The sequence below is a fragment of the Hyaena hyaena genome, unplaced genomic scaffold (genome assembly GCF_003009895.1).
Source record: "Hyaena hyaena isolate Hyena2069 unplaced genomic scaffold, ASM300989v1 scaffold_112, whole genome shotgun sequence".
In the NCBI taxonomy this organism is placed as follows: domain Eukaryota; kingdom Metazoa; phylum Chordata; class Mammalia; order Carnivora; family Hyaenidae; genus Hyaena; species Hyaena hyaena.
Window position 1 is genome coordinate 1,777,697 of NW_024080744.1, and position 16,065 is coordinate 1,793,761.

Consider the following 16,065-nt stretch of genomic DNA (forward strand, 5'->3'; position numbering starts at 1 on the left):
GGGTACTGATGTGTCATGTTACTATATCTTCCTGTGAATCTTTTTTTCATTCTATACCAGGTACTCAGTGAATCCTTTTAAAAAATTTTTAAATGCTTATTTAATTTTGAGAGAGAGAAAGAGAGAGACAGAGAGAGAGAGAGAGAGAGATCAAACAGGGGAGGGGCAGAGAGAGGGAGGGAGACACAGAATCTGAAGCAGGCTCCAGGCTCTGAGCTGTCAGCACAGAGCCCATTGTGGGGATTGAACTCACAAAACTGCGAGATCATGACCTGACCTGAAGTCAGATGCTTAACCAACTGAGCCACCCAGGTGCCCTTATGTGAATCTTTTAAATTTGGGATTTCAAGTCCTTATTCTAGAAATTTTCTTATATCCCTTTTTGATACTTTCCTCCCTTTCCATTTCTTATTTTCTCTTTTTCTTAAAACTCATGTTACTTAGATTTTGAAGCACGTGGACTGATCCTTTTACTTTCTTACCCTGAGGTTATTAAAATTCCTTTAAAATCTTCTTCCACTCCTCATTATCTTTGTTTTGCCTACCATCCTTTCTGTTTAATTTCCCTTCCTGTTGGCGAATGTCCCCACATCAGGTACAGATGGGCTTACCCATTGCTTGGCTTCACGTGTGGGTGGTTAGATAGCAAGCTTTTTCATGGCACTTCAGATGTTAGTACCTGAACATCTTTTCTTTCTGGCTGTTTAGTTTCTCCAAAGACAAATCTTTCAATCTCTTGCTTGGGAATGTAAGTATGGCCGCCAACATTTTGGGAGCTAAACAGGGGAAGAAGGGGTGCATCTGTGTATATGCGTGTGTAGCTCTTTGTCTGTCTGTCCTGGCAATGCCATATTCCCACAATTTAGATCAGCTGTGCCAACTCTGCATCCTCTGTTGCAGTGGGGGAGGACTTGCTGCTCATCACCCACCCAATAATCCTATTTTCAGTTCTCCTTCCATCTCCATCTCAAATATACCTGGCGCCTCAGACCCTGGGCTTTCCTGGGTTCTGTTACGTGGTTAGATTGATGTTGATGCTGTTCTCCACTGCAGATGTAGAATTCAGCATTTCCTGGTCATCTAGGTTAGGTCCTCATCATTCAACTGTTCTTGTTCAGTTCTGTTGATATTTCTTGTTTGCTAGTCTCTCTTCTTCTGATCCCTTATCCTTGTGGGTTTATGGCATTTTTATTCCTTTACTGTTATTTTAATGAGTATTTAGAAGGGAGTGGACATAAATGTTTCAACATAGGACTTTATTCTGAACGCACTCTTTGAGCTTCATCAATCTGAGGTTTTTGGAAATAACCCAAGTATACCTAAAGTTCCAACGACATCTTAGACTGGCAACAAATGCATCATCAATACCTGATAGGAAAAAGTGGAATAATTTCGACGGAGTAAACAGTTCCATGACTTGACACTTACCAACTTTGTAATGTATGCAGCCTTCCAAGTCCCCAACTGTGATCCAGCCTTGTTTCTTTTCTACTTCTGGGTCATTGTGTAGAATTCTGTTTCTTAACCATGAAAGATAGTAAACTCGTAGCTTATTCTTCTTTCCTGTTGAAATAGCAGAGCTCTAATTTCATGCCCCTGTGACAGCTTTTTCTCTCAGTCCTTCCCCATCTCCATTTTATTTCTTTCATTTATTTTTATTTACAATTGTGTATGGTGTGAAGGCACAAAACCCAGTGTCCCCAGCATCATCAAGCGTTGTCTATGCCAAGACTTGTGATTAAAACCCTCCAAGTGTTTTGGACAAATAACCATTTTATAATTTGTCTTTACCTTCAGCTTGTTTCTTATTTGAGCAAGCTGCTCTTACTCTCTCTTCTCAATGCAAAGGGCAGTGTCAAGACCTAATTCTGTAACAGAATAATTGATCAGAGTTCCAGAACATTCTAGATCCAATTATATGAAGATGTGTGGATAACTGGACATTTTAACGTGCTTACGTGTGATTGCCTTTCCCTCACCTTCTAATCTAATGACGTATGTTAATGGAGAACTTATTATTCACCTCCTCTATTACTTTAAAGGTGACAGCTGGTAGTAGTTTTATTTTACTTAACAACCACAACAAAAAGAATTTTATAAGGAGACAAGAAACAATGTTAATGAAGGCAACCTGGGCTCACAAGATAACTCTGGACACATTTATGATTCTGAGATCGCTTGCCAAACAAAAATAGGAGAATATAAGATGTGTACTTGGAAAAATACAAGGTTCCCTTTGGTAAAGCACTCTTGGGGTAAGGAATTCTGTGATAAGAAAATATCTTAAAAATGTTGATGAATACACAAGGAGAACAATTCAGTATACTCTATAAGATCATCTGAGTAGCAGCTAAGAAAATGTCCCTTGGGGTGGCTCTTTCTAAGTGATTAGACATTTAGGCCTGTAGGCTCTACTTCTTGAGTACTTATTTTCCATTGATTTCTCTTAGGCATCAAAAGATGTTTTATATTTACAGATGTGATAAATATAAGCAGAACATTTATTTATTTTTTTAACTTTAAAAAAAAGTATTTATTTTTGAGAAAGAGAATGGGGGGAGGGGAAGAAAGCGAGGGAGACAGAGGATCTGAAGCAGGCTCTGTGATGAAAGCAGTGAGACCGATGCAGGGCTCAAATTCACGAACTTTGAGGTCATGACCTGAGCCTAAGTCAACTTACTCAACCTACTGAGCCACCCAGGTGCCCTGAAAATTTATTTATTTATTACTATTATTTTTTAAGTTTATTTATTTATTTTGAGAGAGAGAGAGAGAGAGAGATCGTGAGAGAGAGAGAGCGCCTGTGTGTGTGAGTGGGGAAGAGAGAGGGAGAGAGAATCCTAAGCAGGCTCTGTGATATCAGTGCAGAGCCCAATGCCAGGCTTGGGCTGGCATATGAGCCTTGACCTCATGACCTGAGCCGAAACCAAGAGTCAGAAGCTTAACAGACTAAGCTGCCCAGGTGTTCCAGAAGAAAGCTTATTAAAGTATTGCACACTGGATTTGACAGGAGAATGCATTGATAAATTAAGAAAGTCACTGTGCAGTTACTGTTCCTTTTTAGAGCCAGACGCCCAGAGTTGATCCCAATGGCTAGGATGGGCAGAAAGGTCAGTGCTTCCTCCCTTCTATGCCAATGCAGATTGGAGGGCAGTTCCAGAATCATTTACTCCTGTTTTCATTTTCTCCTTTCCTGATCTACACTTCATGATAAGAGGAGATAGTTACGTTTTTTAAGAATGGGAATGTGTCACTAACAACATGATGAAGCCAGAATGTGAACTTTCTGGTATCATTTCCATTTTCGGTAGGTGAGTGACAGCTGTACAGTTTTAAATTTGATTTGCTGGTGTAGCATTCAAGAAAGCCATTAGCAAGAACAAGAGGCTATACTGAATTAAACGAATGACAATACAGAAGAATTTACTCAGTTAACTCTTTTTTGGAGAGAATAAAAGAGATGAAACTCTTTTCATGAAAAGGTACAGGAAAGAGGGAATTGTAGCATCAAGTGAAGGCAGTTGTTCAAAATGGAAAGACATCCCAGGAGTTAAACTTTATTCAAGGTTGAACCCATTAGCCCTGTATTTTCTCTTTGTGAAATGATAGATGAGTCTAGAGCCCTGGTTCTCAAAGTTTGCAGCACATTGGAAACACCCCAGAAACTATGAAAGCTATTGATACCTGGGTCCTACTCCCAGGCATTCTGACCCCACTGGTTTATGTTGTGAAAAGGAATATTATTTATTAAACTCCTTCAAACATATCAGAAAGAATTTTCAATAAATACAAACACTTTGAGTTTACATTTTTAACTTTTGAACAGTAAAGCCTTCACTTCTGTGTAGGCTTTTTTTTTTTTTTTTGGTTCTTTTTGGGAACCGGAAAGCTGCAGAGTGTAGCAGGAATGATTCCCACATCCAAATCTCTTCACAGATTCAATCACCCAATGGGCCAGCTGCATTTGCTGGCATCAATGGAGTATAAGCTAGAACAGTTCTTGAGAGAAAAGAGACCAGAGACATTTCTGCTTACAACATTTCCCACCCTGAGAAGCCTACGTTTTGATATTCTCCATTTGAGAGTAGGTAGCAATGACTAGAGCTCAGACATCTTCAAAAGATCATTGCTGATCCTGGCAGAGGTTAAAGGTCTATAAACATATACAGCCTTTGTGGTACTTCTGCTTGATTCAGAGATCAAGCAGAGGTGCAAGGCTTCCCTTTGGAGGTCACTATCTGCAGAGTTACAAAACCCGAGTGATCTCTCTGGCTATACTGCTATAATTTATTATGTCACAGTTAGCTGGGAAGGGCAGAGTTTACTGTTTTTTTTTTTTTTTTTAGAACTGAGGCGATGGTGATAGAGAAAAATCTGTTACAAGATGGCTGACAGGACTGATAGGGGAATTCAAGTCCCTGCCTGAAGACTCCCCTTCCGGGTTTTCTTCCCACCCCACTTGCTGTGCACAAACAGACTATAAATTGTCCCCTCTGCTTATGTTCGGGGCTTAGACCTCTGGAGAGTGATCTCCTCTGAGCCCACGGGCGTAAAATAAATCAACTGCCTTCCAAGATCTCCAAGTGCCGCTTGGTTCTTCTGCCAGGTGATCCAGACCAGATTCCGTAACAATGGCCTTTCCTACCTGTGCAGACTCAGAGGACTTGGTCATCCCAGTAACACCCCAGTAACATACCTGATATCGTCACCAGGACATTCAGTCCTTCTAGCACATCCATCTGCTGAAATCGCCTCCGGTTGATCAGATTATAGACTTTGCCTTGCCCACTTCGGTCCAAAAGCATCAGGCCATTTTCCGTTCCCACCAGGAGGTTTACACCTGTAAATTTAAGAAATACCCCAAGACTGACTTTTTATTGCTTTAACCCTCTGCAGCTGGGGTCCCTGTAAAACCTAGGAAACTGTGCCTTGTGACTAGAAACTAATAGGCAAGTAGGTACTACAGTCGGGAGTGCAGAAGTGGAAACTGTGCCATGGTAATGAAATCACTGCCCTCTGGTAACGAAATTAGTTTTCCTTTATAAAGTGGTAGCAGCATTCATTACATCTGGCCACTTACTACCTAGTATAGCGTCCTTCCTTAAGAGATGCCTTGGGCACAGCTGTGACACTAGCACAATTACCTATATTCCTTTCCAGTAACACCCACCCCTTTCTGGTCTCCCTCTATAAATCCCACCTCAAGACTTCCCCAAGGTTCTGCTCCACCCCTGTCCATGCAGCGATTTCTAGCCTACCCACCTTCACCATATAGCAGAGTATCCCATTTCCATACCCCACTGGAAGAAAAGCCCTTCCTCCTTCTCTCACCAAAGCTTACGTATATCTCATACCCTCAAGGTTCTGCTGTCTGTCAAGCAAATAACAAACCAATGCAAGTGAAGGTGTTAACAGCCTGAGAGTTGCAGAAATACTGGCTGTAAGGGACCAGTCAGGTATCTGAATTTAGCCCAGTCCATCTCCCATGCAATCATCCCTATTACAAAAGTGCTAGCAGGTAAGTGGTCTTCTCTGGATAGTTGGCATCCTAAAAATTCATCCCTAGACAAATTAACTAACTCCTTCCTGCCCCTGTAACACACACACACACATGCACACACACACACAGTTCTTTTATAAGAACTGTAGGTTGATATTCTGAACTAGAAGGGAAACCTCATCATCTGTTTTCAGTTTTCAGTTTTATCTTGCTACTACTAGTAATTCGCTAACATTCTAGGCTGATTTTTCAGCTGTGAATAGGGGTTATGCCTAATTCCCCTTGCAGGGTATTGCATAGATCATACAGGCAGAATGGGGGGCACATCATGTGTAATATGTGATAGCTGGTTAGGTAGCTGACTTTAGCCATCACTATTATGTGTCATGGTCATTTCTGAGTCTGATCTTGTTATCTTGGGCATTAAGTTATCAGTTCTTTTTTTTAAACATTTATTTATTTTGAGAGAAAGAGAGAGTGCATGTATGAGAGTTGGGGAAGAACAGAGATGGAGAGAGAGAGAGAACATACCAAGCAGAGCCCGACATGGGGCTTGATCCCATGAACCATGAGATCATGACCTGAGTTGAAATCAAGAGTCTGATGCTTAACTGACTGAGCCACTCAGGCACCCCTATTAGTTCTTGCTACACGTAAAATTGCTCTTGATTTCTCCTGAGGCCAACACAGTCTCAAGTTGGGACTCTGACTGACACCCCTGATTTAACCATTGTTCTTTGGATGGTAAGCTCCAGAGGCTTTTAATGTTTGAGGATCGATGTATTAATGAGTAGTAAAGAGAAGCACTTACCCCAGAGAGCCGCACAAAGTATTTCTGAGTTGAATCGTTTCTTATATTTTCTGATTTCTGGTGTGTCGCTATGAGGTCGAATGTTGGTTGGGTTTACATTTACCACTGAAATCTTTCTTGCTTCATTGAGTTTGGCCTGTTCTTGCCTAAGAAGTTCGCTAGTAAACAGAGCTTTGAGAAAAAGAATCAGAGAAGTCAGTGGCATCTTAGAAAATAACCAGTGAAGATATGGAGAAGGGGCTTCAAAACCCTGTGATTTCTCCTTGTGTAGTGTGCATTAGGGGAAAGGTGCAGAAACTCTGAAACTATGCACATTTTATACATTTTCTTTTTTTAGTAGACTACAGTATAAGTCATTCACAGAAGCAGTATTTTAACTATTAGTAAAACACTTAAAGATACTACTTGGGTAGTTTAGAGAATACATATTCATTACACAAAACTGAACACACCACCCCCATCTCATAGAACATATGCAGGAAAGATTTACTTTTTAAAATTCTGTATCATCAACTGACCAACTGGCCTAAGTTTCCCCCGATGATTAGTGAGCTGCATTAAGTCCAGAAAGCAAGACTCTCCTCTAAATCAGCCAGACCTGTGCAGTAGGAAGCACACACCTAGAACTCAACACAACTCAACGTGCACTTATTAAGTGTCTACTGCGTGCACAGCATTGTACCCAGAAATTGCTTTTGAGAAGTATGTGGTAAGTTTGGAGATCTCTGAGGAACAGCTTTTCCCAGGGCCCCTGGATACCTCTGGGTTCCTACCAGAAGCAAAATAGAAGAGATGAAAAAAAAAATAGGAGACAAAGAAATCTGTTTTAGGAATCCTACAAAAATAATAATAATAAAAACAAAACAAAACAAACAAAAAGAAAACCAACTTCCCTTTAAGAAAGGGCCTAAGCAGGAAATGGCTTAACTACTAAACCAATAATTCATTTCTTTATCAGATCATACCAGGAAGGAAAACCAAGCTGCTTCTAAAACATCTGGGTCGTTTTGCTTACCCGCAGCTGATGATTCTTCATCCTCTTCATCTTCATCAGTGGGAGATGTCTGGTATACTCTGGGGTCCACAAAGGGGGTGAAGGAAGCCTTCGTGCTACTCCCCATGCCATACTAATGGGTACACAAGAGGATTAAGAGGAACAGATAAATACTGCAGTAATGAACAATTCTAGGAATACTTTGCTTGGGCTTGAGGATGATTATGGATTCTTCAATCTATTTAGCTGTTCACACTCTGACCCTTGGAGTCGAGGTGTGCCTCTCTCTCCAGCTTTTCCTGGTACTGGTTACTCACTAGGCACTGTGCTTCTGCAGGGCTCCATTAGTGGTCAGATTGCAAGAGTTGCAGTGGGCAAATTATATTTTGGACAATTTGGTAAGATGACCATGATGACAGAGCTTATCTCTTCCTTGAAGTAAAAGTAACCTCATTGGCCAAATGGTCTTAAGAAAAGCTGACACAGTAAACTAAGTAAGCATGTCCACAGAGCAGCATTTCATCCTGGACATCTAGTCCACCAGAGTCTCCCTTTGGAGCCTTTGGGCCCTTGTAAGCTGGCCTGGTGATGCAGGTGGATTGGTGTTGGCTCAAGAAGCCCTCAAATCTTTAATTCAGGGACAATTTCATACAGGGATTGAATATTTTTCCTTCCCAGAATGGTCTCTTTAAAAGGATACTCATATTTGCATGCCTTATTTATAGGGACTTCACGAAGGTACTGGATTTGCAGGCAAAGCACACCTTGAGGATTTGCTTAAAAAATAAATCCCAATAAAGACATGAAGTTAGACTTGACTAGGGAACAGCAAACTAAATATCAGGGCTTCACATGGTGAAATTCCATATTTCAGCTTTGCCAAGGAAGGTATAATAACTACTTCTTCATCTTGTCTGTCATCTCTATTCGACTATGCTCAAGTGCTCTTAGTATCACAAACAGACCTGCATTCAACATCAGAATATGTCTTTTTGGACAAAGTCTTTAACTGAGTTTTCACTTTCTAGCTTTATTTTCAGGTTTCCATTTAAAAATAAAAACATCTCAGGACCCCTAAACACATATGGAGAAAACCACAAAGATCCAATTGATTTTCCTTCCACCTTATGAAATCAAAACAATTTCACCTCCTACAAGGTAAGACTCCTTCCAAATGGAGAGCTTTCATATACATTTCTCCTTTGATCTTTAGAAGAAGTCTTTGAAGGAGGTGGGGCAGGTACTAACATTCCCACTTAGAGCTGGAGCCGGAGCAGAATCTGAACCAGAGTTCAATCCCATGGGGTTCTTTTTGGTACTGCTAGATATGTTCAGGCAGAGAAAACCTGACCTGGCTAGGGGGAGCCATGAGAGGATATGCTGCCTTCCATCCCCCACTCTGTGTTCTTTCCCTTGAGGCAGAATCCAAAGGGTCCATCACAAAAGGTTAGTGTGTGTGGACAGCGTCAAAAACACCAGTGCATAGGCTTCATAATTACCTTAGGGGCCTCCGTGTGGTTCATGAAACATGAGCAAGTACCATGAACTCATCCACTGGTCAGGCTCGGATAACTATCCCTAAGAGCACTGCCTAACAGACTGTGTTTATTCAGTCTGTTTCCAGGGACTGTTTCTATATAGGAAAGCTAAATACCCATTTCTCCCTTTTCCACACAATTTGGAGTTTAGGAAGATGGATGTTTTGAGAGCCTGTCTATTTATTGATTTTTATGTTTTACTTAACAAAGAATTTCAACCTCATTTTAAGTCAAACTTAGTTTGACTAAATTAATATAAACATGAACCTCAACTGCTGGCTGTGGGATCTCTATAGGCTAGTTTCTCCCACTGACCAGGGAGATAGAAAATCCCAGTTCTAGTTCTAGATCTGTCACGAACTAGCTGTGTGCCATGGGCAAGTTACTTAGCCTCTCTGAGCCTCAGTACTGTCATCTGTAAAAATAGGTATTGGGCCAGATGGTATCTGAGATCTTTTTTACAGCTCTGCTTCCATGATTTTCCTCCATTAAAGTATTTGCATAATTATATAGCAAACAAACAAACACATTTCAGGGAGCTTACAAAGCCTTATTCCTGAAGACGGCAGGGGGCAGGGTTTCACCCCCAACCCCCCCCCCCCCCAGTGCAGAGCTGTTGAGACTGTTGCCGGGTACCTACTTCGGTCCCAGACTCCATCTCCTGCGAATGGGTGGAGACGCGCCCCAGGCCCTCAGTTGGCGTCCCGGCCGGGGAATGGCTCTGTTGCACCAGGTCTGGGAGGTTGATGTGGCCAGCGAAGCCATTGCTGTCACTGTGGCCAGATCGCTTCTTCTCTCCAGATGTCTGGGGGGCACAACACATGGGGAGCATTAGAGAGGGATTAGAGAGGGAGGGCAAAGGCCACAGAGCGGTGTCACCCCTCACATGGCACAGGTGCTGTGGTCCCCAAATGGACCCGGCTGGGGTCTGCGGGAAGATAACATTGACATTTCTATTTTACTAAGAAAATAAAAAAGAGGTTAAGCTTTGCTAATACTTAGTATATGGACTGACCATGCGGCCTTTTGCTGCATGAGGGGCAGTCAAGATCACACAGGAAGGGGGGGGGTTCCTATGTGACGGCAGGAATGCCACACGCCAGTGGAGGGGCTGAGCGCCTGAGGTCTGCATTTGCGTGGTTCTCCTCTGCGGTGTTTGTGTGTGTGTGTGTGCCTGTGAGTGTGCCATTACCTGGATTTGCAGGTACATTACCAGGTTACAACGATGCAAACCCACAAGACACATACATGACCTAGAATACTGCTGAAACGCCGAGGCTGGGATGAGAAATACTAATAAGCCACACACTGTGTAGGCCAAGAAAATGCAGAGATGCTATCTGCCCAAATCACAGGGCTCTTTGTCAGTCATGAGGTCAAAACAATGATTAATTAATCAGATCGGACAGGAGTTACAAAAAGACTTACTGAAATAAACTGCAGATTATTTGAAACTACAGGTTTAGTCCACTACTGTTAATACTGCATCTCTTATAAGCAAGTAGGGTACCTAGCAGTAAAAAATGGAAGTCATCATGACTAACAAGGGATAGTCAATAACAATATTTGAATTATTTTGTATGGCATCCCTTTTTAATGTCCTTTCAAGGTATTTTGTAATATATATAAAAAGAGCAGTAGGGCAAATGTATGATTTAGAAATAAATACACTGTAATGAAGTGGCAAGCTCTAAAATTTTTGCTGATAAGATTGTATGATCTAACAAGTTTGGAAACCACTGGCCTGTGGAGCAAAGCCTCCTCTCAAAGATCCCAGAGAAGAAATACAGGATTAAAAGACGGCTCTGCTTCCTAAAAGCCAGTAGCCACACTGCAGGCCTGGCCAGTATTGTGCTTTCTGATATAACATTTATGTGACTAGCTCACCGAGGTTTCTTAGAGCAGACCTGATTAAGTAATGATTCCCTTCTTTGCCCTTTCTTTCATTCATCTCAAACCCAACGTTTCTGAGTGACTACTAAGTGTGAAGCATTTTGTTGAATATGGAGGCATCAGCCAGGAACAAAGCAGGCAGACACACTCCCTGCCTTCTCTGGGGCCTTCCAGAGCCTGTCCTTGTCTTGCCATGACCACTCTGTACCTGCTTCTGGCTAGAAGTGAAAGGAGGCAATTTTGGAGGGGGTGGGAGATGAAACAGATTCCCAGGTTCATGAAGGGGTGCATGTAACGGGTGTCACCGGGGAGCTTAAGAAATAACTGGAAAGCCGCAGTGCCCTCTGTGTCTTGGCAACATGCTCCTGGCCTGCAAACTGCCCTGCAGAGGGGCATTTTCTGGATTCATTTTGTCCCCACAGTCTTTGTTCATCCACAGCGTGTACTAGCGCCTGCTCCCAGAATTGAACATTTTGTCTCCTCAGTGGCATTCATAGGGTTCAGTCCTAATTCATCTCACTGTCTCCTCTTTTATGTGTACCGGGCAGCTTTTCCTTTCTTTTAACTTCTGTTCAAATAGTGAAAGGCCTTCTAACATTTCCCCCCAAACTCTCCATAGCATAAATCACACATGGTCTCTTTAGACTTTTCCGGGTTCTCTAGTGTATCCCTAGCATTCGGCTCAAGCCAAAAGCTGATGCAGACACACTGGTTGTCAAGAAAGACCTGGAGAAGCTAACGAGGGGAAACGGCCCAGACAGTGAGAAGCTTGAAGGAATCCAGTGGTGACCTGTGGATCTCCCCACTCTGAGCCATCAGCCTTTTCTCCATTCAACCATCTCCTTAGAATTAAATACCTTCTGTGTGCCAGGCACTCTGCTGGGAATACAGAGATAAAGGAACAACGGCCCGGTCCTCTAGGACCTCCGTAACAGAGCCCAGTGGTTTCTATAGTCTTCACGCCCTCGCTGTTCCCATGGGGGTAGGCACTAAGATTTCCCCGAGTAACAACATGTGCCCGGGACCATGCCCAACACTGTAGGTATGGTGTTCCACGCAGGCCTTCAATTAACACCCCAGGTTAGGTTCCATTATCCAAACTTTACATATGAAAGAACTGCAGTGCAGAGAATTCAGCTGCCTTGCTCCAAGCGACACAGGTTGTAAATGCTGAAATCAGGGGCTGTCTGGTGGGAGAGCACAGGTGCTCTGGGCTGCTGCTGTGACAGGTGGCTCTGCTCTCTGGACCTGAGCGGACACCTGAGTCAAGCAGGATCAAATTCCCTTTTGCATTTCATGTTGCATCTGAGAGACACTGGTCAGTCTCTGCTGGGCAGCTGAACTGGGTGGGACGTGGTACCTGTCTTGCAATTGGGGGCAAGGGGGAGGTGAGAGCTCATGCTGGCAGAGGGAGAGAAAGTGGGTCTGTGGAGCAAAAGGAACAAAGGAGAAACTGGAGGAAAAAGAAATGAGGGAAAAGGAGAGACAGGCATGGAGGAAAGCAGAGATGAGGGGAAGGAGAGACAGGCAGTGGGAGAGCCAGAGATAGGCACAAGGAAGCTGCCTGAGCTCCTGGTCCTTTTTTATTTCTGGTTCCAGCCCTGCACAGGGTCCCAACTAGCTCTTTGACTTTGGATTCCTTGTATGAAGTACCTCTCAATCTTTATTCCCTAATCTCTGATACCTACCCCACCTTTCTCCCTGCCACATCAGCAGCTGGTCAGTAGGAAAGGTGCTAAGGACAGAGGCCCATGGAATCCCAAGAGAGGCTTCAAGGAGAAAGGGAAGGCTGGGTCAGACCCACGGGGATCTGCTGGGTGAAGAGCCGGCAGCAGGGGCAGTGGGGAAGGGAGACTAGCTCTTCCACAGATGGGTCCCTGTGGACGATGTGGTAGGTGATAGCTGGCGTGATGTGTTCTAGAACCAGAATAGGGAAAGGTCATCTTGGGCCACAGGTTAGGGGGAAGTAGAGCCACAGGGCCAGGGTATGCATCGATTGGGCAGATTTGTGTGTCTTGGCAGGACTGTGGGTAGTAGAGCCAGTATTTTCCTTTAGAACCATCTTGTCCACCCACATGAGAATGCTGTCTTGAGTGAATTCTCTTTGATGTTCATCTTGGGGAACCGTATCAGCTAAGCTCTGTTATGAGTTTTTATTTTATTTTCTTATATTTTGTCAGGGATATACTTTTATTTGCATTTAACTTTATAATACCTGTACTTTTAATGGATTCCAACTCAAGGCTGTTATGTTAAAAGCCCACATTTGGGAAAAGTGGCACTGAGAAACAGACAAAAAGGTTTGGGGGCCCTCAATATATCAAATTCATAGAAGACACTGGTGAGTGCTATTTTCAAAGTGATTGGCTGTGGTCATAGAATACTAAGGTGCTTTAAATAACAGGGAGCCATTTGGATATGCCTGGCAACTGAACGAAAATGTGTCTCCCAATATCTTCTTCAATGTATTGACTCTGTCATAAAGACTGAGCAAATTACAAACTACATTAGAAAGCAGAGTTCTTTTATTTGGAGTCAGAGAGCAACTCACTCAGAACATTTCCCCTCAGGTTTTCTGAGTAGCAAGTTAGAGTGACAGCAGCCTCCAATACTTCCATCAGACTTACCCATTCAGCACATTGGGAGATTTATATGCCAGCACTGCAAGATGTCAGTTCCACAGCCAAGTCCATTTCTTATTTCAGGCTTACATGATAGGGCTCTTTAAAGCCGACTTCAAAGATTCAGCAAGGCTATATCATGAAATTCTAGCAAGTTGCTTTGTGAACTACTCTTCCAGTTACAGCCCTTCTGCCAATTATTACTTCAAAGGCCTTATTCATCTCAAAACCACACTTCCTTTCTTTCTTGGGAGAGCAAAGCCTGCTATTATGGTTTCCCAAACTATCCTGGCTGCAGAATGACAGAAGATAGACATTGTTTCAGAGGCAAGAGTAGGAAGGGATAACAAGTAAAAGGAGAATGAAATAAAATGAATTACAGTTCCCTGCCTGACTTATTTCGCTCAGCATAACACCCTCAAGGTCCATCCATGTTGCTACACATGGCCAGATTTCATTCTTTCTCATTGCCATGTAGTATTCCATGGTACAGATAAACCACATCTTCTTGATCCATTCATCTGTTGATGGAACAAGGGGGAGAATAAGGGCGGAAATGATGGGGGAAAGGGAGAGAGGCAAACCATGAGAGACTCTTGAATGCTGACAAAAACTGAGGACTGATGGATGTGGGGGGGAGGGGGGGATGGGCATGGAGGAGGACACTTGTGGGGATGAGCACTGAGTGTTATGTGGAAACTAATTTGACAATAAACTATTTGTAAAAAATAAAAAATAAAAAAAAATAAAATGAATTACAGTTGACCCTCGAACACATGCAGGTTAGGGGCACGGACCCCCGGTACAGTCGAAAATCTGAATAGAACTTCTGACTCCTCCAAAGCTTAACTACTAATAGACCACTATTGGCTGGAAGCCTTATCAATAACATAACAGTAGATTCACACATTTTTGTATATGTATTATACACTGTGTTTTTATAATAAAGTAAGCTAGAGAAAAGAAAATGTTATTAAGAAAATCATAAAGAGGAGAAAATAGGTTTAGAGTATTGGACTGTATTGAAAAAAAATCCACACATAAGTGGATCCACACTGTTCACACTCATGTTGTTTGGGTCATCTTATGAGTCATAGACTAGTATTTATGACATTTTATAGATGATAATATGGACCCAGCTTTTGTATTCCTTCCAAGCAAAGACTTGTCAAACTTGCACGGTGACGATGAAGCATGAAAGAAGAGAAGACCAATTCTGATTTGCCAAGGCCCTTCTGGCTGGCACAGATGTAGTAAGGAAGTACATGTGAGAGTGAACCCATGCCCCCCACTCAAATGAAATGATGTTCCTCGAGTTTAAAAAAAGAAACTCAGGAGCACCTGGGTAGCTCAGTCAGTTAAGGGTCCGACTTGGTTTTGGTTCAGGTCACAATCTTATGGTTTACGTGAATTCGAGCCCTGTATTGGCTCCACACTGAAAGTGTGGAGCTTGCCTGGGACTCTCTCTCTTCCTCTCTCTGCCCCTCCCCCACTCACTTTCTCTGTCTCCCTTTCCAAATAAATAAATAAGCTTAAAAAAAAACAAAAATAAAATTAAAAAACCAAAATAAAAGTAATAAGGTACATTTTTAAGTAGATCTGCATATTTTTTTAAAATTCAAAATAGCTCAATAGCCTTTTTAATGTTGATTTAATTAGATAAGATGATATCACCATTTCTTGGAACTTGTAAGCATTTTATATACATAAAATCCACAAGGCTAAAGCCATGGGGAAAGGAGGCATAACAAGGCCTCAGATGTTACGGAGTGAGGTCATCCAATCCTATTTTGCTACTGTAGGAACATCTGGGTTTGCCAGTTTTATATCCTGAAGCTCAAATTCTATATTGTGATTTGCATAGCTCCTACTGAAGAATTTGGACTAATGTAATTAAGTCCCACTGAGGAAGCTTAGAAGGATACAGGAAAGAAGGCAGTGGACAACTAAAATCACTCAGCCATTTAGAAGTGCGCGTTTTCCATTCACTATGCTGAAAATAAACGCTGCCAGCATTCTCTGCGAAAGCTCTGATATAAATACCACTTAAGGAATGCACTTCCTCTACAGTTTTTATACCAACTTACCTCTCTTATCATCAAGGTTCCTTCTCTTGAAATACTGCTGCTGAAAGTGTCCGCGTGAGAAGTCTCCAGCCCGTGTGTGCCGACCATTCCCACATTGTACTGCTCGGTGCTCCCAGGGGCTCCTGTCGGTCTGAGATGGGAAGGAACGATATTAGGAGCAATGTGTGTTTAGGGAATGACTGCTTCCTGTTTATGTTAATTTTTCAAATTGTGGTAAAATATATGTAACTTAAAATTCATCCATTTTAACCATTTCTAAGGGTAGGATACAGTCAGTGGTCTTAAGTGCACTCTATTTCTTTTTTTTTTTTTAACTTTTTTAAAATTTATTTCTAGGAGAGAGAGAGAGAGAGAGAGAGAGAGAGTGAGCAGGGGAGGGTCAGAGAGAGAGGGAGTCACAGACTGAAACAGGCTCCAGGCTCTGAGCTGGCAGTCAGCACAGAGCCCAACGCGGGGCCCGAACCCACGAACCGCGAGATCATGACCTAAGCGAAAGTCGGACGCTTAACCGACTAAGCCACCCAGGTGCCCCATTCTATTTCATTTTTAATGTGGCGCTGATGCCTGAACACGTGTCCTGTGTCTGCAGCATCCTCTCTCGGCCTATTCTCCCTGCAGCAG

The 16,065-nt window shown here is 42.6% G+C and overlaps 1 protein-coding gene across 3 annotated transcripts in view; it reads right to left on the reverse strand.

Annotated features, from left to right (window-relative positions):
* TNIK (TRAF2 and NCK interacting kinase) overlaps positions 1 to 16,065 on the reverse strand; it is a 398,088-nt gene that overhangs the window by 12,452 nt on the left and 369,571 nt on the right. For all 3 annotated transcript variants that reach the window (XM_039236518.1, XM_039236516.1, XM_039236515.1), the window contains 6 exons: positions 15,445 to 15,574; positions 9,484 to 9,648; positions 7,327 to 7,438; positions 6,312 to 6,482; positions 4,697 to 4,840; positions 1,429 to 1,563 (listed from right to left, as the gene is read on the reverse strand). In XM_039236518.1, the coding sequence (XP_039092449.1) occupies positions 1,429 to 1,563; positions 4,697 to 4,840; positions 6,312 to 6,482; positions 7,327 to 7,438; positions 9,484 to 9,648; positions 15,445 to 15,574 (857 nt within the window). The remainder of the gene's footprint in view (positions 1 to 1,428; positions 1,564 to 4,696; positions 4,841 to 6,311; positions 6,483 to 7,326; positions 7,439 to 9,483; positions 9,649 to 15,444; positions 15,575 to 16,065) is intronic.